The sequence below is a fragment of the Ambystoma mexicanum genome, chromosome 4p (assembly GCF_040938575.1).
Source record: "Ambystoma mexicanum isolate Mex_15411 chromosome 4p, UKY_AmexF1_1, whole genome shotgun sequence".
In the NCBI taxonomy this organism is placed as follows: domain Eukaryota; kingdom Metazoa; phylum Chordata; class Amphibia; order Caudata; family Ambystomatidae; genus Ambystoma; species Ambystoma mexicanum.
In genome coordinates this window covers 583,130,233-583,155,432 of record NC_090927.1, presented here as the reverse complement: position 1 = coordinate 583,155,432, position 25,200 = coordinate 583,130,233, and the positions used below count along the sequence as shown (strand labels likewise).

Genomic DNA, 25,200 nt, shown 5'->3' with positions numbered 1-25,200 from the left:
CTCAAGAGGTAACCCTAGTGATAAAAGAACCTCTGCATAAAAAAAACACCAGGGGAAGATGGGCTTTCAGCCCTCTTTTATAAGAAATTGCTAAGTATATCCCACATCTGCTCTTGCTCTTTAACAGCTTCTTACGTTGTAGAGCAACAGCTCCATCAATGAACGATGTGGTTCTTAAACAGTTAACCAGTTAAACCAGGAAATAAATCCACGCATTGTGATGCTTATAGACCCATTTATTGCCATCTGAAACTACGAAACCAAAACATATTTGAAAACAGTCTCATAACAATCCTTCCGTATATCATCGACAGTGATCAAATCCGGTTTAAGACAGTCCATCAGACTCCGAATACCTGCAGAGAGAAAGACATCAGATTATGGCAAATGTCAAAACCTGACAACAGCCCATCAACAAAGGCTGAGAAAGCATTTGATCGCATAGACAAGGAATACCTGTGGAAGGTGTTGAGCATTTGCGACACAAATGAAAAGATGGAACAAGTTACTTACTTGTAACTGTTGTTCTCCAGCATGGGTCGGGCATGGATTCACATGCTCAGGAATATTCCCCGTCGTCAGGCTGGGAATCCTCGGTAAAGAAAAAACCAGTATCAGTTTCGTTTCTGATCTGTCTTTCGTAGTAACAACCAATCACTGGTCTCTGCGTCATACTGACCACAGCCAATGACTGCCCTCTACCTAAGCACCGCCTCTGGCAGCCATCTTCAGATTTGGAAGCACGTGAAGTGGCAGTATGACCAAGTGAAGAGCCGCAGAGGGGTAGGCGGGAGGGTTCGCATGTGAATCCATGCCAGACCCATGCTGGAGAACAACAGTTACAGGTAAGTAACTTGTTCCTTCTCCAGCATGGGGTCTGGCATGGATTCACATGCTCATGAATAAAGAATACATAGCACACACATGCACAACCACGGGAGGTGGCAAAGGCTCAACATTAAGCATTACATCAAACTCAACATTAAGCATCTTACCTCCTCACCAGGCTCGCCTCAGGCGAACAGGTTGCGCAGCACTGCTTGGCCGACCCTGGACTCCTCCCTGGAATCCCGATCGACGCAGTAGAATTTCGTGAAGGTGTGCGTCGACCTCCACGTAGCAGCCCTGCATATGTCCAGCAGGGGCACACCAGAAAGGAACGCCGTGGTAGCTGCGATCGCTCTGGTGGAATGGGCTCTCGGACGGCCAGGCAGCGGTCGGTTTGCCAACCGATGACAGTACATGATACAGCCGGAGAGCCATCTGGAAATGGAAGCCTTCGAGAGAGCCTTCCCCTGATTGACAGGTCCAAAGTTCACAAAGAGTTGTGACGTCTTCCGAAAACACTTCGTGCGGTCCACGTAGAACTTCAGCGCTCTAGCCACATCCAGCGAGTGCAAAGTCCTCTCAGCCGGCGACGAAGGCGACGGGAAGAACACGGGCAACACCAAGGGTTCGTTGAGATGGAAGTCCAACGGTACCTTGGGCATGAAGGAGGGGTGCGTCCTGAGCACTACCCTCGTGTCGTGAAAAGTCAAGTACGGGGCCTTGCAGGAAAGGGCCTGGATCTCTCCCACCCGCCGTGCGGAGGTGATGGCCACAAGAAACGCGGTTTTCCACGACAGAAACTTCAACGGGGCCGAGTGCAGAGGCTCGAACGGAGGTCCCATAAGCTTGGTCAGCACCACGTTGAGCTCCCACGCCGGGGCCGGCGCCTTCACCGGCGGGAACGATCTGAACAGTCCCTTCATGAACACTTTCACCAGACGATGAGACCACAGGGACGACCGGCCCGTGGTTCTGGTGTATCGGGAGATCGCAGCAAGATGAATCTTGATGGACGCGTGTGCCAGTCCAGCTTTGGCCAGCGTCAGCAGGTACAGCAGTACCTGGGGAGCCGTAATCCGTAGAGGGTTAATCTTCTGTGCGTGGCACCAGACAGAAAACCTCTTCCATTTGTGTCCGTAGCATTTAAGAGTCGAGGACGCCCTGGCCTTTGCAAGAACCTATCTGCAGTCGGCCGGTATGTCGTATCCTCCAAACTCTAGTGCTGCAGGAGCCAGGCCTGCAAGTTCAGCGATTTCGGGTCGTGGTGGAGGATGGCGCCTCCTTCCCTGGAGAGCAGATCCGCGTCCACCGGCAGCTTGATTGGCGGGGACGCTGACAAGTCCAGAAGGTCCGGGAACCATATCTGCCTCGCGACGAGGATCATCCTGCACCGTGACCTCTTGAGCTGGTTGACGAGCCGGATTAGCAGTGGCAAAGGAGGGAACGCGTAGAGGAACAGGCCCTCCCAGGCAAACGAGAAAGCATCGCCCATGCTCCTCGCCTGGGGAAACCTGCTGGCGAACCTCCGGCACTTGGAGTTCGTCGCCGTCGCGAACAGGTCGATCTGGGGTGTGCCCCACCGTCGGAAGAGGCGATCCAGTAGATCCTGCCGTAGTTCCCACTCGTGGCACGAGCGCAGCTCCCTGCTGAGTGAGTCGGCAATGGTGTTTTTTATCCCTGCCAGATGAAACGGCACCAGAAACATCCCTTGGGCGACTGCCCAATGCCACAGGTCCTGCGCCTCCTTGGACAGTGCTGGGGACCTGGTTCCGCCCGGTTTCCTGATGTAAAACATGGTGGTGGTGTTGTCGGTGAAGATCCTCACCACCTTGCCCTTGAGGGACGGAAGGAAGGACCTGAGGGCCCAAAACACTGCACGGAGCTCCAGGACGTTGATATGTAGGGATTTCTCCGTCGGGAGCCAAAGGCCTCTTGCGTGCAGATTTTCGGTGTGCGCTCCCCACCCTTCCAGGGAGGCATCCGTGGTCACTGTCTCCTGGTGGGCTGGGGTCTGGAAGTCCATGCCCGCCGTCAGATGCGCGCGGGTGCCCCACCACCGGATCGCTCGTCGGAAACTCTCGTCGAGTGTGATCCTTTCCTCGAAGCTGCCCGTCGTTTGGATCCAGCGCGCGTCCAGGAACTCCTGCAACGGGCGCATCCGGAGCCTGCACATGGGAATGAGGTAGATGCAGGACGACATTCCGAGGAGGGACTTGATGGACCTCACCTTGGCCGCGTCGTCCACCAACATCCGCTGCACCTTGCCCAGGATGGTCCTGGTCCTCTCCTCCGACGGGGAGGCCAGAAGGGACACTGTTGAGCCTCGCTCCCAGAAACAGAGCGTCTTGCGCGGGTACCAGGTGGGATTTGGCGTAGTTCACGGAGAATCCCAAGTCCGTGAGAAGTTGGACGGTCCTTGCCGTGTGAACCACGGCGAGCTCCCTAGTCTTGGCTCGGATGAGCCAGTCGTCCAGGTAGGGGTAGACGTGGATCCCTTCGCGGCGCAGCTGCGCCGCCACCGGTGCGAGGCACTTGGTGAACACCCTGGGTGCCGACCGTAGTCCGAAGGGGAGGGCTTTGAACTGGTAATGACGCCCTTGGACCACAAACCTGAGGAATTTTCGGTGCCCCTTTAGGATGGGAATATGGAAGTAGGCATCCTCCAAATCCAACGACGACAGGAAGTCTCCTTCCTCCAGCTGACCCAGGACGTGCTGGAGGGTGACCATCCGGAACTTTTGCGCCTTGATGAACTTGTTCAGACGTCGCAGGTCCAGGATGGGGCGCCATCCCCCCGTCGTCTTCTTCACGAGGAAGTATCTCGAGTAAACTCCGGAGCCCCGAAGCCTCTTTGGGACGAGTTCGATGGCGCCCTTCCTGAGCATCGCCTTTACCTCCAGGAGAAGTTGAGGGACGTGAAGTTCTTTCCTGGCCACGGGGGGGACGCGCGGGCACCTTCTTTGAAACTCGAGCGCGTGGCCCCGGGCCAAGGCGTCCAGCACCCAACGGTCGGTGGAGATGGACTCCCACACGCTGGCGAAGCTCGCCAGCCGGCCTCCCACCGGGGTGCTTCGGTGGGGGCCCGACCCCACGGCCGGTTCAATCCTGCTTCGACGAGGCTTTGCCGCCTTGACCTCCTTGGCGACGACGGCGGGGTCCGCCAGACTCGCCTCGTCCTCTGTAGGCCTCCTGAGACGACTAGCGGGCCGCTTGACGGTAGGTGGAGAAACCGCCGCCGGAACCTTTGGAGGCGCCCTTGCCTCCGCTGCTCCGAAAGGGCGTCCGTCGTCGTTGCAGAACTCCAAGGGCCCGGGCCGTCTCGGTGTCCGCTTTAATGGCCTGAAGGGAATCGTCCACTGTTTTACCAAACAGGTTGTTCCCATCGAAGGGCATGTCCAGGGACTCTGGTCTGAACGTCTTGACGGAAGTCCGCAGCCTTGAGCCATCCACGCCGCCTAAGGCAAACGCCGTTGCCCAACTGGCGGAACCCAGTGTCGGCGATGTCCGTCGCAACGGTAATGGCGTGGTCCGAAGCCTCCTCACCTTCCTGCAGGATCTCCAGGGCCTCTGCCCTCTTGTCGTCCGGCAAGAAGTCCAGCAGGGGAGCCAGTTTGTACCAGAGCTCCCTGTCGTAGCGGGCCACGATAGCCAAGGCGTTGGCCGCTTTAATCGTCGCCGCTGTAGACGAGATGACTCTGCGTCCCATAGCGTCCAATTTCTTTCCCTCGCCGTCCGGTGGGGAAGTCGATGTGGAGGCCGCACCCCCCCCCCCGCTTTTTTCCTGGCCGCCGCGGAGACGACGGAGTCCGGGGTAGGCTGCGCCCGGAGGCACAGGGGGGCCGTATCCGGGACCCGGTACTTTTTCTCGTACCGGTCTCTTCTAGCTGGCGTCGTGGAAGGGTTCTTGAGGGTGAGGCCCTCATCCCAAATGTCGTCCAATAGAGGCACTGCGAGGACCGTCTTCCTCTTGGCCTTGCGCCGCTGATAATGGAAACCTTCCTTCTTCTCCTCAGGGCAGAGTTGGAAAAGCTCGGATGCCCTGGCGATCATGGAGTGGAACGATCCAATCTCGTCGGGCGGAGAAGCCCTGGTGGGAGGCGACGACGGTACATCCTCGTCGTATACCTCGTCGTCCGTACCCGTCGCTGCCGTGTCAGTCCCCGTATCATCCCCTCGGGTGGACGGGGAGGAGGGCTGGAAGGGGCACGACGGCTGAAAAGGAGGCGGAGGGTGGATCCTTCTTTTCTTGGTAGGGGGAATACCAGAAGGTCCCGGTTCTGGGTCCCCCGACGGGAGAGGTTCCGTCGGCAACGGTAGTCTCGTCCTTATCTCTGAGCATAAGGACTGTATGGCCAACAAAATGGCTGCCGAGTTGTCTCGCGGCGCTGGCAGAGGGGAATCCGACGGGCGATCAGGGGCCCCGTCGGTACCCTCGACGATGTCGTCACCTGCGTCGGGATCCATCCCGACGGGCCGGTCTTCTTCCAAGCCGAGGCCGTGGCTTAAGACCTCGACCAGCTCCTCCTCCGAGGTTGAGGCCGAATCTACGACGACGCCCTGCCCCCCCTTTTTCTTCCCCACGGGGGATTTCACGGGGGTCCTATCGATGGGCACAAAAGAGGACTCCCTCCGAGGTGGCAGGGAGACTCTGAGCCCCGAGGTCGCCACCACTGGTGTAGCCTCCACAGGCTGAGCCAGGGCCGCCGCGACAGTTTCGATAGAGGGCTTGGCCGGATGGATTAAGGCCTTCACCACCTTAGGTGCGCTCACCGCCTTATCCTTGAGGGGGGGACACTGCCTCGCTCCCCCTCCGTCTTCGAGCTCGATCGGGGCCTCTCCAGGAGCCTCGCCGGGTGCTCGGCCTTCCTCTTACCCGACCCAGAGCGTTGGCTCGTGGTTGATGGTGCCGGGGAGGGTGCGCCCAGCCTGGCGCCCGTAGAGCCCGACCGTTCGGCACTCCCGGTGCCAGCGGACTCGCGGTGCTTGGCCTTATGTTGGACCCCCGTCGCCGGGGTGTCCTCAAAGGTCTTAGAAGACCGCTTGGATTTCCTCTTCTTCTCGCCGGACGGGCTCTTCCCTTCCAGCCAGTTGGCGAGACGTTGATGGTGGTACTTCATGGTCCGCTCCGACATGTTGCCGCAAAACGCACAGTCCTTCTCCACGTGCGTCTTGTCCTCATGTAGGCAGTAAAGACAAAAAGAGTGTTCGTCCTCCTTGAAGACGTTCTGCAGCTGGCATCCAGGGCAGACCCTGAACAGCTTTCCGGGCGTCGAGCTTCCCTTCTCCTGGGCGATGACCGGGCCTGAGAAACTTCTGGAGTCCTCCAAAAGCGTAGCTCGACGAAATCTTCACCCTTGAGGGGCGCAGACGAATCCGACACGGGTCCCCGTTGATCGGATGGAGAGTCGGTGGAGCTTGAGGCTCTTTTGATCGAAAAAACGAAGTTTTTGAGAAAAAACGTGAAAAAAATAGCACTAACGCTCGAGAGCAATAGCACGAGGATCCCAACACATGAACGTGCGGTAAAAATCTGAAGATGGCTGCCAGAGGCGGTGCTTAGGTAGAGGGCAGTCATTGGCTGTGATCAGTATGACGCAGAGACCAGTGATTGGTTGTTACTACGAAAGACAGATCAGAAACGAAACTGGTTTTTTCTTTACCGAGGATTCCCAGCCTGACGACGGGGAATATTCATGAGCATGTGAATCCATGCCAGACCCCATGCTGGAGAAGTAGTCATCGCTCATGTTAATCCATTCACAAGCATAAAAACGAACAGCCAACTCTGATCAAACACCTTTCCCCAGAACTCTTCAAGGTTGCCTTTGCTCATTTCTACTTTTTGCACACTTAATAGTGACACTAGCTCAACTAGTGCACTGTAGCAAAACCATTCAAGAAGTTAACTTAGGAGGTTATTCGCAACATAAAATTGCCTTATTATGCACGGGCCAACTTATTTTTTATTTAATCTCCACGCTCCCTCGTAGGATCATCTTAGACACCTTTTTTGAGGTCATATGCTTCAAGATTATTTATACAAAATCACACATGCCATCACTGAATCAAAGTCAATGGTGACGGTCTTGCAATCCCTTTATGGCTTCCAGTGGATAAGTGACTAAATTAAAGATATATGGATTTATCTTTGGAAATCCCCATTTCTTTATTGAGAAAACATACCAGAAAATCAACAAAATAGGACGCTGGACATTTTTAATTGGCTATGCAGGATGTTTCAAATCAAATAAGATGACAACTTTCCCAGGGTTTTACACATCCTTCAGGCTCTTCCAATAAACATTCAGGAAAAGACCATACAGAATATAGTTGGTTTGGGCGAGGGGGCTCCCTAGGGACCCACACTGCTTTATGTTCTCTTCCAAACCAATGTGGGCCTAGAAATCCCACACTTCTGTGATTTACTTGCAGCCCAGCTGGCTAGAACTCTAGCATGGAATCTTAACCCAAGCACTAAACGTTGGCTAGGGTTAGAACACATGCTGCTCGCTCTCCCATTGTATGCACTACTCAAGTAGCCATTTGATACAAACACATAATATTGGGACATTGCAGCAAAGACATATGGCACAAACTCTTTTCCTTCACCTCTGACTCACTTTGGTACGGGGAAAGTTCAATTTCTTCCCAATTGCACCCCACACAATTTTCACACTGGATTGAAGGTGACTTGGATTGACTTGTAAAACTTCACAAAGATGGGAATACTATAGCTTTTGAAGGTTGTAAGCAAGAAGGTTTTTCTCCTTCCTGAATCAGCTAGATTCACCTACATACAAATGAATCACTTGATTCATAATATAATGGTTAAGAGTACAGAGGGGGTGGGGGGGGTACCTAAATTACATTTACAATCAACTGCCTCATTCATATATGTCCAGATGCGTTGGCTTCCAAAATACCTCAATTAATGATCTGGCTTGCTAGAATATCTGATGAATGTTAGCTCACCCCTGCCTCCTCATGGCCGAGCAAGCTCTTCATACAGCAACTTCTGTTTGTTGGCACTGCTCACAAGCCCAGGGTACGCCATATATATTGGATTGATCCAAACGTTTTAGAAGGATATTTCATCTCACATTAAATTTATCAAGGGAATAGACTTGCCAAATGACACCTTGTCATTAATTTGCGTAATGAGACTCCTGAGGAGTAATATAGATTTCACATCCCTGCTGGAGGGGCGGATATGGGGTTTAACAGCCCGCCATCCCAGGCTTTGGTAGGCCAGAGCAAAGAGGGCCTCAGCTCATGCGGCTGGCTTGTGTGTTCTCGCCCGCTGTTCCAGCCACCCGAGTGGTTGAGTGCCCTTCCCCCACTACAAATATAAATTACCTTGCAAGAGCGCCAACATTCTCACACATTTACTTGTCGCAGGTAGCATTGTTTGCTTACTATATAATTATGTCCCACCGTTCATATCGCCCAAAACACGAGATATTGAAAAGTGGTTTCTGAACTAGTACACCTTGGTCATGGTCAAGAACACTGCCTCTGTACAAAATGAAATGCCAAAATATATTGGCGCCTGAAACCCCTTCATTCAATATCTGCAATAAGATAATTGCTGGGCTACATACGAGACATCGTCATCTATAGACATTCCCTCTACTCTAAACTGATGGACCGTTATTATATTTTTCTTTACTTTTACTCAACCTGTTATTGAAGTACAGCCATGTTTTGTAAGCAATGTTGTAATAGCCAAACATTTATTATCGCAAGCTACCACCAACTCTTATTCTTTAACCAGTATTAATTTGATTTCATGATTTTCATACACAGGCACATGACTTTCGTATAACCCTCTCGTGATGTTGCTGTCTGTTGTCAGCAGTTAGTGGATTTTTTCCCCTGTAGTGTGTTACACGCTCTGGTGGGGTGAACCATGTCCAGACAAGCAATGAAAGTTTTAGAGACAAACTTAGCACAAAAAATTAAATACAGGGAACTGAAAACCTATCACTGAAGAGATTCAAAACTGGTTCTTGGGAAGGCATTGTTCATTTTTTTGGAACTACCTGAGGCAGCCGCTTGCACCTATGGCCAGGTTCCTCAGAGCGCTCCCCAATTAGTTACCCAATGAGTGGTAACAAGAAACGCCTTTCCAAGGTGACCATGAAACACAAAAAGGTCTCCAGCCCACGCTACTACCCTTCCTAAAGTCCTAATCCCTCCAAATAGACTACGGGTGGCCTAGGACCTCAAATATTGCTAATCCGTCATCCTGTAATCCACTTCACCTATATTTCACAGTACCAGCAAAACTACAGCAAATATAAAGTCAGTGCACATTTGCTGGAACTCAAGAACTGAAACATGAAACTTTTATCTGGTGAGAATGCTAAAGAGGACAAGTAGTTTTTCAAGGTTTTGCTAGAAAGGGAAACCAAAACCATGATTGCACCAGGTTTGTATATACCAGAGGAAGGAAAGCAGGGAGTGAGGGGGGGATGGAAAATCAGTGCTCTATAGTCATGCACCTGTTCCAGAATGAGAGTACAGTAGAAATGATATGTATGAAAACTTCAAAGATCTTTCTATGGTCAGTCTCCTACATGGCCGACTTTATTTTAACTTGCACTGCACCACACTCAAACGGATCGTTGACAGAATTTCAAAATTATTGAGCAACAGAAAACGTTATTCATTGTTATCTGAAGAAAAGCCAGCAGATCTGAAAGCAAATTTAGGCACTGTGCAATTTTTACAGCCATTATCAATTTTCCAAATAACGTCTCATTTTCAAAACTACCCTGCAGAAGCTGCTAACCATTTAGCTCAATGTAAAGATAGCACAGGTAACAGAATGAAAAAGAGACTGAAGGATGGATTTTGGATGGTATTACTTCAGTGTCACAGCCTGGAGCATCCATAATCGTCCACGAGGATAGATGGGAAGAATTGGAAAATGCCACAGTGCTGACAATGGGAACAATGCTGTCAAGCTTAGAAGCGAGTCAGAGTAATCTGTATTTGAGCAATTAATCTGTCGCACAGAAGCTGCTAACAAAGCTCACATTTCACTGAGCAGCACTTCAGTAGATTGGGAAGTTGAGTGGAATAATGCATGCTCCGAAATCCAGGATTACCTGAAAGTACAGCTGAGATCTGAGATGTCATGCATCGACCCTGGCCCAGATTCCTGAATTAATCCTCGGAGTGCAATTTGATCTCTGGCCATGGCAAAACCTGTAGAAATTCTCCAGGTGGCAGTGCAAGCTCTCCTCGAACAATTCATGGAACATTTGACTTCTACATATCAAATCCAGCAAAGACTGTGGGCTAAATGCAACAGGGATTGGCTCATTCATTGAGAGGTTTTGGAGGGGAGGACTCCAGAAGAACCAAGTCAGTTCTTAAGTGCTCCCGCAGAGAATCCTAGTGTACATATTGTAATCAGAACTGAATGAACGTTTTGGCCTACGGAGCATCTCAATCTGCAGTACATAGTCCAAACCTAACCAGGTTTGAACTTTGCTATCAGAATAAGGGTCTGCTGGGAAGGTGAAGCTTAACGATAGCCACAAAAAGTCTTCAGTCAGTGAAAAACCGCTGCAATCATCCTGTAAATAGAGTGTCACAAGATGTACATTTTATGCGGTTATCCAGATTGATAACCGAATCTACAGGTTTGAAGAACATGTAATCCAAGTGCAATTACAATATGTAATGCTATTTGACTGGTCTTCCTTGGCCCCTCATTGATTTGATTGTTCGTGGGAACTTTTGCTTCAGGTCCAGAAAATGTATGTTAAAATAAAAAAAACTTAAAATGTCCAGGTAATTTGGAATACTGAGGAAAAAGACAGAAAAAAATCATTTAAAGTAAGTCCTAAAATGTCAACTCTCTGTACTTCAATGGACACTGTTCTGACACTGATACCATTAGCCAGTCATTACGATCTAAGTGGTTTATCCAGTCATATTAATCACTGTTGCTGCCGAAGACGACCCAAAGAAAACATCACATACATAAGAGCATGCTGCCTAATTTAGTAGATAATTTTGAAACTCAAGTGAAGAAGAATAAAGTAGCAAAGATGTCATTGCTATGGAGATTATTTTTAACAACGCCTACTCTGTTCTTTCAGAGTCATACCAAAGTCTCTATTTGAAAAGCCTGGTTAGGGACAGCCCTACACAGGCAATGAAAACCAGGAAAAAAAGGTTTGTACCAGAATCCACAAAAAGGTACTCTTAAAGCTGAATGAATATTTTCTGAAATTCATATATAAAATGGTTCTGTGTAGGGAGCATCCACAGCCCCGAGTAGGGACTTCTAAAACAGCAAAACTACAAAAGGCCTATAACTGGTTGGCACACAAAAGCGTTGCACACCATAAGGCTGTGCATCTGAGAAGTGAGAACATGTTCAGAAAAGCCAACACCTTAAGGAACAATATGCAAGGATCTATGAAGCAGCTGGATCCTCAACGCAACACCTGATAAGGATATGAAGCAACAGGCACTAGGAGGCTTCACCACACTAAGCATAGGAAGGTTGTCATTGGGATAGCGGGAACAACGAGAAGCAAATGCTTGCAAAGTCATGTGGCCTACCTGAAGCAAGAGAAAAAGGGTCATGCTAAAGGGATAGGCGGCGATGTGCAATCAGGAGATGAGCCACAGCCACCAATGTGTGCAGGGTTGAAAGCTGTTCCAATGCAAGTTGTAACCAATTAAAATGTACTAAAAGATAGTCATGGTCTAAAACCCTATACATAATTGATGCATTTTTACCACAGTTAATGTGCCTTTCTGTCGGAAGGGGATTCTCAGTTGGTTTCTCTGTCACTAGGAAGGCTATGCATCCGAGTAACGAAGGCTACCGGTAAGTAACAGAAGCAATATCTTCTGACTGGTCTGTTTTATCCTTATTTTGTCTATTGTGGTTCTGTGCAATAACTTTGAACATGTGCAAGTGATGGAAAGGATTCTTTGAGAAGTTAAAGAAAAGTCTACATTAAAATGTTTAATAAAACAAATGCAAAAAAACCATTAACTTACCTTTTTTGTCAGTGTGTCTGATAGGTCTTGTTTGGACTTTTTTTCTTCATTGGTTTTATTTCTTTCAGGTATTTTGCTAAGTTGTTCAGTCTTTACTTTTTTATATTTTTCATTCGTAGGATGGTTTTTCTTTTTTCTTTTACTTGAAGCTTGATCATAATTTAAGTAGGATTCAAAAGACATGGTAGGTGCTTCAAATTCCTCATCAGCCAGCTTCTCGCTGCTTTTTGGACTGTCGTTTTGTTTTGAGTTTTCAACGGCATTGCTTTTTTTTGTTTTCAAAACATCTTTGTTGGGTTCCTTGATTATTTCTTTTTGGTTGAATGATTCCTTCCTGGTGGATGTAGAACTAGATCCCAGATTTTCAGAACGTGACTGCTTTCCATTGCAGTCCTTCAAATTACCTTTTGAAGACACAGAGCCAGTCTGCGGATTCTTTTTCGTATCACTGTTCTTGCAATCTTTGCTGTTAAAGCTCCTTTTCAGCACAGGGTCTTTTGCTGCATGCTTAGATTCCACGTTATTACGTGGTTTGCTCTCCTCTAAAGTTGAAGACTTTTTGTGCCCTTTTGCAGGGTTTTCTAATATTTTTTTCTTTTCAATGGGTGTATTTTGCTTTACAGCAGAGGAGCTGGAGAGTCCATTTTTCACATAGAGTTTTTCTTTTGGATCGCTGAAACCAAGAAACACGATAGTCAGAAATTTACAGGTGCACAACTAACCTTGAAAATGATCAGCTATATTAGTACATTTAATGCCTTTTCATATTCTATGCTTCCTTGAAAATGCAGGTAATCTCATGGTCTGGAAGAAGTTAGCTACTCAAGAAAATTTGTCGGAGACCAACCATAATCTTGGGTCTTATGCTTGTTAAATTATTTAGCATTTTCACTAATCTGTTTAAAGTAAACCAGCTTGAAATGCAGATTAGTTAACATTCACTGGGTTATTACTACTCTGAATTATTTGTTTTGGAAGGATTCATACACAGACATGAGGTAGGTCAAAACAACCTTTCTGGGGGCCCTCGAATTTCAGCAGCTATTGATCGAATACTTATCAAATCAAGAAAATAAAAAAATAAAACCATGCATGCTCCGAATGAGCTAACTTTGCAATTGAAAACAGGGTCAAGGGAATACTAGATCTGCTTCGGTTCAGATTGTAGCAAAGAAACTATCACAGGTAGTCAACACTTCTGTCCATGAAAGGAAGCAAAAATAGCTGCGGCAGCAGGTTTGATCAAAACAAAACCTTTGAAGGGCCTCGACCCCAAAAACTACCGCCCCATCTCAGGCCCCATCTCAGACACCAGGTTCCTTGCTAAACTCATTGAGCGAACAGCCTACTCCAAACTAAACGCCTTTGTCGGTGCCAACAATCTCCTAGACCCCGCTCAATCAGTTTTCAGACCCCGACACGGAACCAAAACCACCCTAACCTCAATCTGGGGTGACCTTAAAAACACTGCAGATTCTGCGGGATGCGCCGCATTAATCCTTCTTGACCTATCCGCCGCCTTCGACATAATCAACCACTCAATCCTCCTCGACCACCTCCACTCCCTAGGAATCTGTGTTTCAAACGGATAGCATCCTTCCTCAACAATAGGAACCAAATAACCCTACTCCCCTCCTATGTTTCCCCTGCCCGACCAGTCAATGCCGGAGTTCCACAAGGAGCATGCCCATCAGCCCTCCTGTTCAACGTCTATATGTCCACCCTCCCACGAATAATCTGCTCGCACAATATCCTGTGCTACAACTACGCTGATGACACCCAACTAATCCTAAAACTCCTTAATTCAAAACCCAACTGAAAACCTGACCTCGCTGCCTTCCTCGTTGACATATCATTGGGTGACCACAAACCACCTCCTGTTAAACCCCTCCAAAACTGAAATCATGGTGTGTGGCAACCCAAACTTCTTCCGCACCCTCTACCATGGCCATTAGCCATGGGCAATTCCCCAATAACCTCAAACTCAGTAAAAAAACCTTGGATGCACTCTCGACTCGGACCTAATCCTCTCGCTCCAAGTCAACGTCATCTCCAAGTCCTACAACTACCACCTCAAAATTCTTAGGCGCATTTTTCCATACCTCTCCTTTCCCAACAGACGCTCCTCGGTCCAATCAATAGTCATGTCAAGACTGGACTATGCTAACCCCCTCTACCTCGGAGTCCATGCGTACCACCTGACTAAACTACAAAGAGCACAAAATGCTGCAGCCAAACTGCTACTAGAACTCGGCCCAAGAGATCACATCTCCCCAGCTCTCAAAGCTCTGCACTGGCTTCCGGTTGCCCGAAGGGTGACATTCAAAACCTTATGCCTCTCTCACCGAGCAATGCATAAAACCGGACCTCAATATCTTTAGGACAAACTAAAGCCGTACCATCCACCACGCACTCTGAGTTCAAGCTCTGCACGCTTCCTAGTGATACCAAAAACCAACTCAGTCAGGTTAGGTGGATCATCATTCTCAGCCCTAGCCCCCACTCTGTGCAACTCACTTCCACCCCGCATCCGACTCACCCAAGACCTCATGTCTTTCCGCAAATTACTGAAAACGTGGCTCTTCCCCCTAAAAATCGACTCTTATAAACAAACAGTATAACAGCAACAATAAACAGTAGCCCATGGTTGCTGTATCAAATATAACAATCCAGCATAGAGACCCGATCGAGAAAAATGGAAAACTAAAACTGCCTATGTAAATTAAACGGATAAACTGAATAGAACAAATTAAATGGATGAAAGGAACAAAGTGGATGCTGTGGGTGAAACTAATGCAGTGGATGAAACAGATGAAATGGATGCAGCAGATGAAGTCGATGGAACGGAACAAGTGGCTTGATCCAGAATGAAATGGAAGAAGTGAATAGAACGGAAGAAGTGGTTGGAATGGAAGAAGTGGTTGGAATGGAAGAAGTGGACAGAATGGAAGAAGAATCGGATAGAATGGAAGAAGGGACTAAAAGAAGTATCCTGAATGGATGAAATGTAACGAACAGATGATATATAAAGTACAGACCAAGTAAACGAAACAAAGTAGATCGAACCCGTGGAAAGGATGGAGTGGACAGATAAAGTGGACAAAGGAATGAAATGGATGTAAAAGGTGACTGAATTGAGCAGTGGGAGTAGATGGAACAGATGGAGTTGACAGAACGGATAGAGCGGATCGAACGCACTAAATGAATCAAACGGATAGAGTGATTGCAAAGGATGGAACAAAGAGCCAGCGGGAATAAGTCTACTTGTCAAAACCAACAGATGAAGTGGATGGAATAGACGAATCAGATGGGACAGAGTAAACATACTGGCTAGCAGAGCGAATGGAACAGACGAAACACGTAGAGTGGTTAGAACGGATGGAGTGGGTCGAGCAGACGGAGTGCAAGGAACGGTTGGAGAGCAAGGACCCGCCACTCACTCATCATCCCAATTAAACACAGCTAGCTGAGCACACACCGCTAGCCTAAGCGTCTCCTCAGGCCTAACGCAGCCAGAAATCAGTCTGGGTATCAACTCACCAGAATGAACACATATTCCTGACCTCCCAACCACCACACCTACCGCTAAGAAGCAGCGGTCATACAAGTGCCACACCAGCTGCAGACATCCGGTGCACCCACGCACCTTATGACTCACGCTCCCTCTACTGACTTGAACTGCAGTTCCCAAGGGCGTTCTACCTACCAGCGCTTTGAGATCATACCAATGATACATAAGGCGCTATATAAATGCAAAGTAACATAACATAACTAGCAGATAAAGCCTTCCACTGTAGGTATTTTGGCTATTGGCACGCCAGAGTGTTGTAATGTGCATAGGTGTGACTTGCAGTGGCCTCTGGTGGCTGCACAGGAGTCCAGCCTAGGCTCGGGTGAAGGATTGGTCAAGACGGGTGAAGGAGTGGCCCGGGACGCGATACGGAACCCCCCCGTTGTCCTTTTTGTTTTGCCGAGTGCTGGCATCAGGGGGCAGGGCTATCTCCAGAGTCTCCGCGTCCGTGGGGGAGGAGACGCGGATGTAGCGGCTGCGCCAGGCTACGTCCTAGGAGGATTTTGGAGTGTTGCTTCGTGTTCCAGGCCAGCTGAGTGCTGCGGTGCTCACTTGGGACAGGTTGACGGCAGCAAGTTGTTGATGGATATGGCTGCTATGGTGCACCGGTAGGTGCTTTGACTTTTTGCATACTGGGCTGTGATTCCATGGATTGTCTGTCTCACGTATTGTCTGGATTGCATCTGACACTCTGGCATTGACTTACTTGGGGCCAACCGGGCTGATTTTGAGTACTGCATTTTACATTTCAGTGCATGAAGACAAAGTGACATTTTACGGAGACGCTTCCTCATTGGTTTGGGACAAGGAATCCTTTTGGTTTCATGAGGAACGTACCGTTTCCTGGTTTGGGGTCTGCAAATTGATTTTTGGTGACCAGGGCACCCTCGTTTCAACATGTTACATACAGCTGCGAGGCCTCCACCTGCCTTTTTGCCAAACCCTGGTGAACCTACTGCCCCTTGGGAGCAGTGGGTGGATGCCTTCAAAGTGTACCTGCGGGCCGCCGGCAGTGCAAAATTCAACGATGATGAAAAGGAGGCTGCATTGCTCAATTGTATTGGTACTGAGGGGTTGAGGGTTTTTCGTCACCTGCCTGGAGAGAATGTAATGGTTCCAGGTGGCGGTGAGGGAGAGATGGTTATAAGTGCATATGAGACTGCCCTGAAAAAATTGCAAATTCGCCTTGGTAAAAGAGTGAATGTGGTTTTGGAGCGATATAAATTCTTTTCTAGGGCACAAGGATCCACGGAAAGCATAGATACTTATGTTACGGCATTACGAGCGCTAATGGCCACATGTGGGTTTCCTGATAATTGGGATGAACACATCAGGGACCAAATTATGATGAAGACCTCTAATCAAAAAATCAGAGGAAGATTGTGGATTGAGAGTGACCCACCCTTAGATAAGGAGTTGGAGATTGCAAGGGCAATTGAGGCTTCCAAGATGAGCGTACAGATTTTTACTGAGAGGGATGCCTCTAGGGAGGTGGTTCATGCTGTAATACCAAGGAACAAGACAAATGTGGATAAGGCGAATGGTCAAGGGGGCAGGTGGTCTAAGGGTAAGGATGGGTGTAGAAATTGTGGTTGGTCCAGCCATGCGGCTGATTCCAAGTCCTGTCCCGCTAGCAATGTTGAATGCAGGAAATGTAGACGCGTGGGCCATTATGCACGCATGTGTAAAGCGCAGGTGGTGGCTAATGTGGCTCCAGATGATTCCACAATGTTACAAGAAGGTGCCTCAGGTGGTAGACCTACACAGGGTGTGATTCTGCATGTGGATGGAAGTGTGTGAAAGGGTCCCTGGGTTTCAGTATTGGTGGATGAGCATCCTGTGGATATGTTGCTGGATTCAGGGTCACCTTACACATTGGTGGCTCCAGAAGTGTATCATGAAGTATTGGGTAAACAGATTTCAACTTTGTTGGCTTCGGACATCAAGCCATGCGCATATGGGCAGAACCAAATTGATGTACTGGGATACAATTGGTCCCATTTTTCCTTCAATGGGAGGCAAGCTTTGGGTAAACTGTATGTGGCCTCCAAGGGCACTAGTGTGTTGGGTTGGGATGAGCAGGCAGCTTTAGAAATGCAGATTCATCCGGGTAAGGAGGTGCCAGTTCTCAGTATTGTAGAGGCAGCGGTGGAGAGCAACATAGTTACGCCAACGGTGCTCATGAATGAGTTTCCAGAAGTATTTTCGGATACTCTTGGTAAGCTCAGAGGTTTTGCCCATCGCATCGTGCTGAAGAGGGGCGCAGTCCCTAAAGTACACAAAGTGAGGAGAGTGGCGGTAGCGACAAGGGAGGCATTGAAAGCAGAGTTGACTAAATTACAGACGGCAGGTATAATTGAACCTATTGAGTCGTCAGAGTGGTTGTTTCCCGTGGTCTTGGTCAAGAAGGGTGATGGAGTATCAAAATGTGTGTAGACCTTTGGGAGCTTAATTCTAGCATTTCGGTGGATCGGCATACCTTGCCGAACATTAACGAGTTGTTGTTGACATTGGGGGATGCAAAGTATTTTTCCACCTTTGATTTGTCAACGGCGTACCATCAAATTGACCTGCACATTGACTCTAGGCCTCTCACATCATTTGTGACTCCTTTTGAGGCATACCGTTTTTTTTCGAATGCCATTTAGCCTTGCTTCAGCTTCTGCTGTGTTCCAACGGTTAATGCAGCAGATGTTTGGAGGGGTGTCTGGAGTACGTTATTTTCAGGACGACATCTTTGTGTGGGGCAGTAGCAGGGAGGAACATGATGTTAGGGTCAGGAAGGTCATGCAGATTCTTAAAGAGCGGTCTGACTGTAAAACTAACCAAATGTCAGGTGGGTGTGGAGGAGGTTACCTATTTAAGTCCTACCCTGAGTTCGCAGGGTGTTTGCCCTAAGGGGGAGTTGGTACAGGTTATGAGAGACACGCCAGTTCCAACCAATAAAGACCAGCTGAGGGCTTTTCTGGGCCTTGCAGAGTATTATGTTAAATTTATATCCAACTATGCTGAGAAGACGGTGGCCTCGAGGGCCCTGATGAGGAAGTCAGTCAGATTTGTGTGGTCTGAGGAGTGTGGGGCAGAATTCTAGCTAGTTAAGAGAGATGTGGAAAATGCTCCATGCCTGAAGTCATTTGATATCAAAAACAAGACTGTACTTACGGTGGATGCGAGCGAGGTGGGTTTGGGTGCAGTGCTAGAACAATGTGTGGATGGTGAATGGATGCCGGTGGCCTTTGCCTCGAGGACGCTGAGAGATGTGGAAATCAGGTACTCGGTAATTGAGAGGGAGACCTTGGCTGTGCTGTGGGCTTCAAAACATTTCAGGACATTTCTTTGGGGTATACCGTATATAGACAGGATGGACCATAAACCGTTGGTGCAAGTGTTTTCTACCGAAGGTGTGATGGCGGTATCCCTGAGGATTGCGAGGTGGTCGTTGGAGCTACAGGATTACAATTTCTCTTTGCAATATTTTCCAGGGAAGTTTAATGTTGTGGCGGATTGCTTGTCCCGTTTGCCTGTGATGGAGGGTGACAGTCACAATCAGGCAGGGTTGGTGAAAGAGGAGGACCTGCAGGGGTGTCAGGTTGCTTATGTGGCTTCTGCTGTGGAGAAGTCGTTGTGGGATGTGGAGTCTGAGGCTGATGTTGAATTAAAATGGATCAGGGAGGGTCTGATTAAAGGTTGGCATACCGTCAAGGACAAACCCGAGGGGAGAGGCTATTCCACGAATTGGCTGAGGGTCCTTGGGGTGTGTCCAGAGGTGTCAGGTTAATTCCCCCTGTAAGTCTAAGAGGTAAAATTGTGGAATTGGGGCATGCTGGTCATTTGGGTCTGTCCTTGACCAAGAGGAGACTTAGGGAAGATTACTGGTGGCCGTCTATGGCCAAGGATGTAGAACAGGTGGTGAAAGATTGTCAGGCTTGTGCCATCAGTGATAAAAGCAAGGTATTGCATCCCCAACCGGTACATCCTGTAGATGTCCCCGAGCAAGTCTGGACTAAATTGGCTTTGGACATCATGGGTCCTTTTGAATGTCTGCAGCCTGAGTGTAGATATCTGCTGGTTTTGGTGGACTATACGTCCAGGTGGATCGAGGTAGCCGCCTGTGGTAATGTCACTACAGATTCTGTTATTGCTTTTTTGAGGAAAGTGTTTGACCGTGAGGGATTACCGGCCAACTTAGTTACAGATAATGGTGTGCAGTTCAAGTCCAGAGCCATGAGAGAATTTTTTGGATCAGCATGCCATTTCCCATCACCGGACTGCTTTATATAATCCATGTGCCAATGACCTGGTTGAGAGGGCGAATGGTACCATTAAGTCTGCGATACAATTGGCTTTGGCTAATGGTTTGGATTGGCAGGAAGTTGTGACAGTACCTGGCTGCGTATCGTAGGACTCCTTCAGTGGCTATGGGGAGGTCTCCATTTGAACTCATGAGGGGCAGAAAAGCAGGAACTATGTTGAGAACTTTGGCTTTGGGTGGCGGTGGCTCATGTAATGTGGATATGCAAGGTATACATCGCAGTATTCTGGCGCGCCAGGAAGCTATGGTTTCTTCCGAGAAATTCAGGAAGAAATTAAGCGTTTGACCTGGGGGATAATGTGTACATAAAAAATCCTAGGTTGGATGACAAAAGCAATAGCACGTTTTTGCCCCCGAGGAGAGTTGTGAAGACTGGTAAGGGTCATGTACATTTGGAGGATGGCTGCGTGTGGAGTAAGACGTGTGGTGGTGGATGGAGTCAAGCATGCTGGAGTTTCAGGTGCAGATTTGAGAGTAGAATCTCAGGAAGTGGCTCTGGATTTTGATCCTGTGGGTTCCCAAGGAGTGAGGCGCGAACAGGAAGAGAATGTTCCGGGCTCTTCTGGTTCAGGTGTGAATGTGGAGAGTGAGATTGTTCCTCCTCAGCAAGCTGATGTGGGCCAAGGTGGGGGCCGCCTCGCTAGGCGGTGTGGGCCCCCCATAAGATTTAGAGACTACATTTGTTAAGTGTTGCACTGTTGTGTATTTCAGGTGCAATGGTCTTGATTACTATTCTGCATCATTGCGACATGTTTTGTTTATGGATGAAGGGCAGCAATATGTTACTGTTTCCTTCACCATTACTTTTAGTTCCTGTTCACTTTGCATTTTGTTAATGTTTTTGGTTATGTAAGGGAAGAGGATATGTTGTAATGTGCATAGGCGCGTGTGGAATGTTGATGCCGGTTCAGGAATCAACATTCCACAGGGGCCATTTGATTTCTGACTCTGGTGGTGGTACCTCGACATTGGGATCCATGCAATAAAGAACTTAAATACACTTACCTGTGTGAGGAGATCTTGTCACAGAGCGAACCCCCAAGGTGCCAATAGCGTTTGTGCCCCAAAAAAGAAGGTACTAAAATACGAATACATGGCTAAATTGCATCTCCTGCCAAATAGGTAAGCATGCAATAGGGAAGCAAGAGAAGGTTAGGGAGGCACCTCCTTGCTCTCTCAGTAGAAGTGGTCCAAGAAACCATGATGTCACATTGGATTGTTGGCATGGAAACAGAAGCAGCATCTCCCTCATCCATTTCTAGGCGCAGAAAAGGTACAGACTGCATGGTACGAGTCAGCTGCAGGAGTTGAGAAGCTTGTTGTGAAGCAAATGGTAAAAAGAAAGCAAGCAGGGTGGCGTGGGGGCCCTAGGGAGATAGGTTTGTCTGTGGCTAGGCAGGGGGCCATGGAGTGTGGAGGCAGACAATGAGGGACGGTGACTGTGCTCCACTCACTCGGTATGCAGGCTTGGATCTTTATGACTACAAACAAATTGCCTCTCTGACCGTCCCCTGGTGACAATGGAAATGTATGTTCACGCTGGTTTGTCCAAGATCATACGTCATACTATATGAAAACAAAAGTTTAGAAATATATCCTCTTTTAAGAAAGCAGCAGCTCCTGATAAAGTTTCGGGCTTGACCTAGTAAAGGATCAAATGTGACATTAAGTTACCATTTTATTAATTATACAAATTCCGTCAAACCAGTCAAAATGTAACCATAAACAAAAGCCATTATTTGGTGCATTCTCTAAACAAGTGGTCAAACATCAATTTCCCTACGATTAGTGGGAAGATTAACCTGAAAATGAATTCCAATTTGGATCATCACTACCAATTACTTCACCCGACTTCAGCAACGTTTGACACAGTGGGTCACAAAATCAACATACCATGAGCCTCTGCAAGGTATTGGAAGAAGCATTGTGTTGTGTTTACATACACTAATTGTTATTAGGTAAACACGGAGTGAACAAGTACTAACAAGGCTATATAGTTCTGAGTGTGGAATTGTAATTTACAATGTTCTGTCATGTGTTTTATTCAATGTTCCATGCGAGTCATGAGTATTCTTAGAGTGTTATGATTTGGAGTGTTTTGCTATGAAGTTATGAAGGTGTTCAGTTGGGTCCTACCTTCAGAGGTGGTGCCTGCTGTCGCTTGAGCTAAACTTGAATAAACAAGTTCTTAACTACAAACATTGCCTGGCGTGATAAAATTAACATTGGCGACGAGGATTTGTACAAAGGACCCTGACGCCGGATACAGCTGATCTGCCGACACCGTGTCTTCTCCGCCGCACCCCGCCGTAACAGCGGCAGCAGGCGAGGCGGATCGAGGGCGGAGAAGAAAAGGAGGAAACGAAGTATGCCCCTACTTTGAACCAAGCAGCTGAGCCGTTTTCGTTTGGATAAGAAAGCCGCGAGGGAGCCGCACACAGCTGACAGAGGGAGAAAACGGGGGAAACGAAGTCTGCCCTTATTTTGGACCAAGCAGCTGAGCCGCTTTCGTTTTCGAAAGGAGAGCCGCAAGGGAGCCGCACACAGCTGACGGAGGGAGGAAACCCAATCAGGCAAGTGACAGGATTGGGGGGAGAGCTGCGGGGAAGCCGCGAGGGAGCTGCGTGAGGACAGGCAGCTGAGCCGGCTCGCGAGCTGCGAACTAAACGCTCGCAGCTGTTGCGCGATAGCCCCGCCCCCGCCGACTGCGTGCCAGCGCACGCGGCCCTCAGCTGGTCCTGGCGCGTGCAGAGACGCGCTACAACGCACGCATTAGAGGGAGTGTCAACTCGAGCCCCGGTCTCCATTGTGACACTAGTTGCCCAGCAACGTAGACCTCTCATTCAAGAGCCCCGGTCTCCATTGTGACGTCAACCCACCGCCGGCTGCATTCTTAAAAGAAAAAAAAAAAAAGAGGAAGAACACGACAATTGTTCCAGAATGTATGTGTAAGGAAAAAGAAGTGTTCATACAATGAACAAAGGAGCCTGTACATCAAAGGCAAAGCTCATGCAGTGAACATATTTATATATTGGGATAATTGCATCAATTAATCAAAGACTTACCGCTTCACAGCCCCTAACTCACCATGGCAGCATCAATTCCTCCACCTATTTCGTTTCTCAATGAACCTGGCCGCCCACTTCTCAGGTGGGACAAGTGGAAGGACACATTTGAGAACTATCTAGTGGCAGTGGGCGGTGACAGATTTTCTTCAGCTCGCAAAAAGGCCCTGTTGGTTCACAATTTGGGCACAGAAGGACGCAGGATCTTTGATGGGCTGACTGGAGACCATATGCCAGAGGCGGGTGATGCTGATGAATATGCATTAGCTCTCAAAAAACTACAGGACCATTTTGAGCTCAGACAAAATGTCAGTTTTGAAAGACAAATTTTTCCAGCGAGTACAGGAACAGTCAGAGTCGGTGGAATCATATGTAGCCTGTTTAAGGTCATTAAGCTACTCATGTGAATTTGAGAATCTGACTGATTCCCTAATCAGGGATCAGTTACTCAGGTGTACTAATAATGCAAGAATCCAAGAGAAGCTACTGGCCAAGGACATGAAACTGGATGAGGCGCTTGAATTAGCCAGGAGCATTGAACAGACATCATTATATGTTAAGGAACTAAAGGGTGACAAACAAAATACGACCAACATGTCAGTCTGTGCAATAGACCAGAAGAAGAGATCAAACATCCCCAGTGGAAAGAAAGGAAATTGGACCGTGAGAAATGCATGTACCAGATGTGGTAACCCCAGACATGGTGCAAACTTTCCGTCGTGCCCTGCCAAATTTGCTGAATGCTTTAAGTGCAAGAATAGAGGACACTTTGCAAATGTATGCAAAGCTACATCCATACATTTCATCGAGCCCAGAGTAGAGAACAGAGCCAGCATTGAGGAATCGGTCAGGAGAGATTACAACATTCAAGATGTGTCAGCCAACCAAGAACCAAGTGCCAGGTTTGTTTTTGAAATTTCAGCTATCTCAGGCGAGGATAAAGGACCGGCAGACACTTTTCTGATTGATGGGCGCAGTTTAGTCATGAAAGTGGACACTTGTTCTCCTTGGACCATAATATCAAGGGACACTTTAGTAAAAATATTGAAAAAGGGCGAAGCGGAAATTAAACCCACTGATGTTAGAGCCTGTGGATATGGAGAATCTACAATAGAAATCTTGGGGGAATTTGCTGCATCTGTCAGTTACAAAGGAAAATAATGCCAAGCCAACATTCTGGTAGCAAACAGGGGAGCCTCTTTATTAGGATGGGAAGAACAAAAGAACTTGGGGGTAAGAATACAGGCTAATGCTACCCAGCCAATATCCATTGCTGAAGTGGAAGATGACATCTGGACTAAAGAGTTCCCGGAAGTGTTTTCCGAGAAATTAGGGAAACTTAGAAGCTTTGAACACCATATCAAATTAAAAAATAATGCGCAACCGGTGATACACAAGGTTAGACAAGTGCCATTGAAGATGAGAAGTAAGCTTTGTGTCGAATTGAGTGACCTGGTGGACAAAGGAGTAATTGAGCCTATAACAGCAACAGAATGGTCATCGCCGGTTGTACTAGTAGCCAAGGCAAATGGAAATCTGAGACTATGTGTGGATTTACGCAGTCTAAATCGGAACATAGTTGTAGAGAGACATCCTCTTCCTAACATATCAGAGACTCTTTCCACCCTGGGGGAACAGAAAGTATTTTCCATCATTGACTTGTCAGCGGCATATCATCAGGTTCCGTTGTCCAAAGATTGCCGGCATCTCACAGCGTTCATCACTCCTGAGGGAGTATTCAAATACAATCGCATGCCTTTCGGTTTAGCCTCTGCTGCCTCTGTTTTTCAAAGCGTGATGGAGGAGGTGCTTAGAGGGCTAAGAAAAGTAACAGTGTTTCAGGATGATATATTAGTGTTTGCTGAAAATGAAGAAGAACATAATGAGGTTTTGAGGGCTGTCTTAGTGAGACTTAAAGAATCTGGTTTAACGGTGCAGAGAAAAAATGCAAGATTGCAGTTAGAGAAGTAGATTTAGGTCATAGAATTTCTGGCGATGGTGTTGCTCCAAAAAAGTCCCTCATTGATAGTATCAGCAGTGCTCCCCAGCCACGTGATAAAGATCAGTTACATTCATTTATGGGGCTGGCGGAGTACTATCACAAATTTGTCAATGGTTTTGCCACCATATCCACTCCGTTAAGAGAGTTGTTGAGAAAGAATGTTAAGTTTGAGTGGTCGGGTGAATGCCAGGAAGCCTTCAGGAAAATAAAAGAGTGCATAGTACAAGCACCCTCCTTGGGAGGTTTTGTGTCGGGAAGAAAAACTGTTATCGGTTGATGCAAGCAATATGGGGCTAGGTGCAGCGTTGTCTCAAGTGGACCCTGGTAAGACTGAACATATAATTGCGTTTACCTCAAGGCCGTTGAAGGGAGCGGAAGGAAACTACTCTGT

The 25,200-nt window shown here is 48.0% G+C and overlaps 1 protein-coding gene across 2 annotated transcripts in view; it reads right to left on the bottom strand.

Moving 5' to 3' along the window:
* LOC138453366 (elongin-A-like) overlaps window positions 1-25,200 on the bottom strand; it is a 1,511,245-nt gene that overhangs the window by 1,064,595 nt on the left and 421,450 nt on the right. For both annotated transcript variants that reach the window (XM_069606133.1, XM_069606134.1), the window contains one exon: window positions 11,860-12,532. In XM_069606133.1, the coding sequence (XP_069462234.1) occupies window positions 11,860-12,532 (673 nt within the window). The remainder of the gene's footprint in view (window positions 1-11,859; window positions 12,533-25,200) is intronic.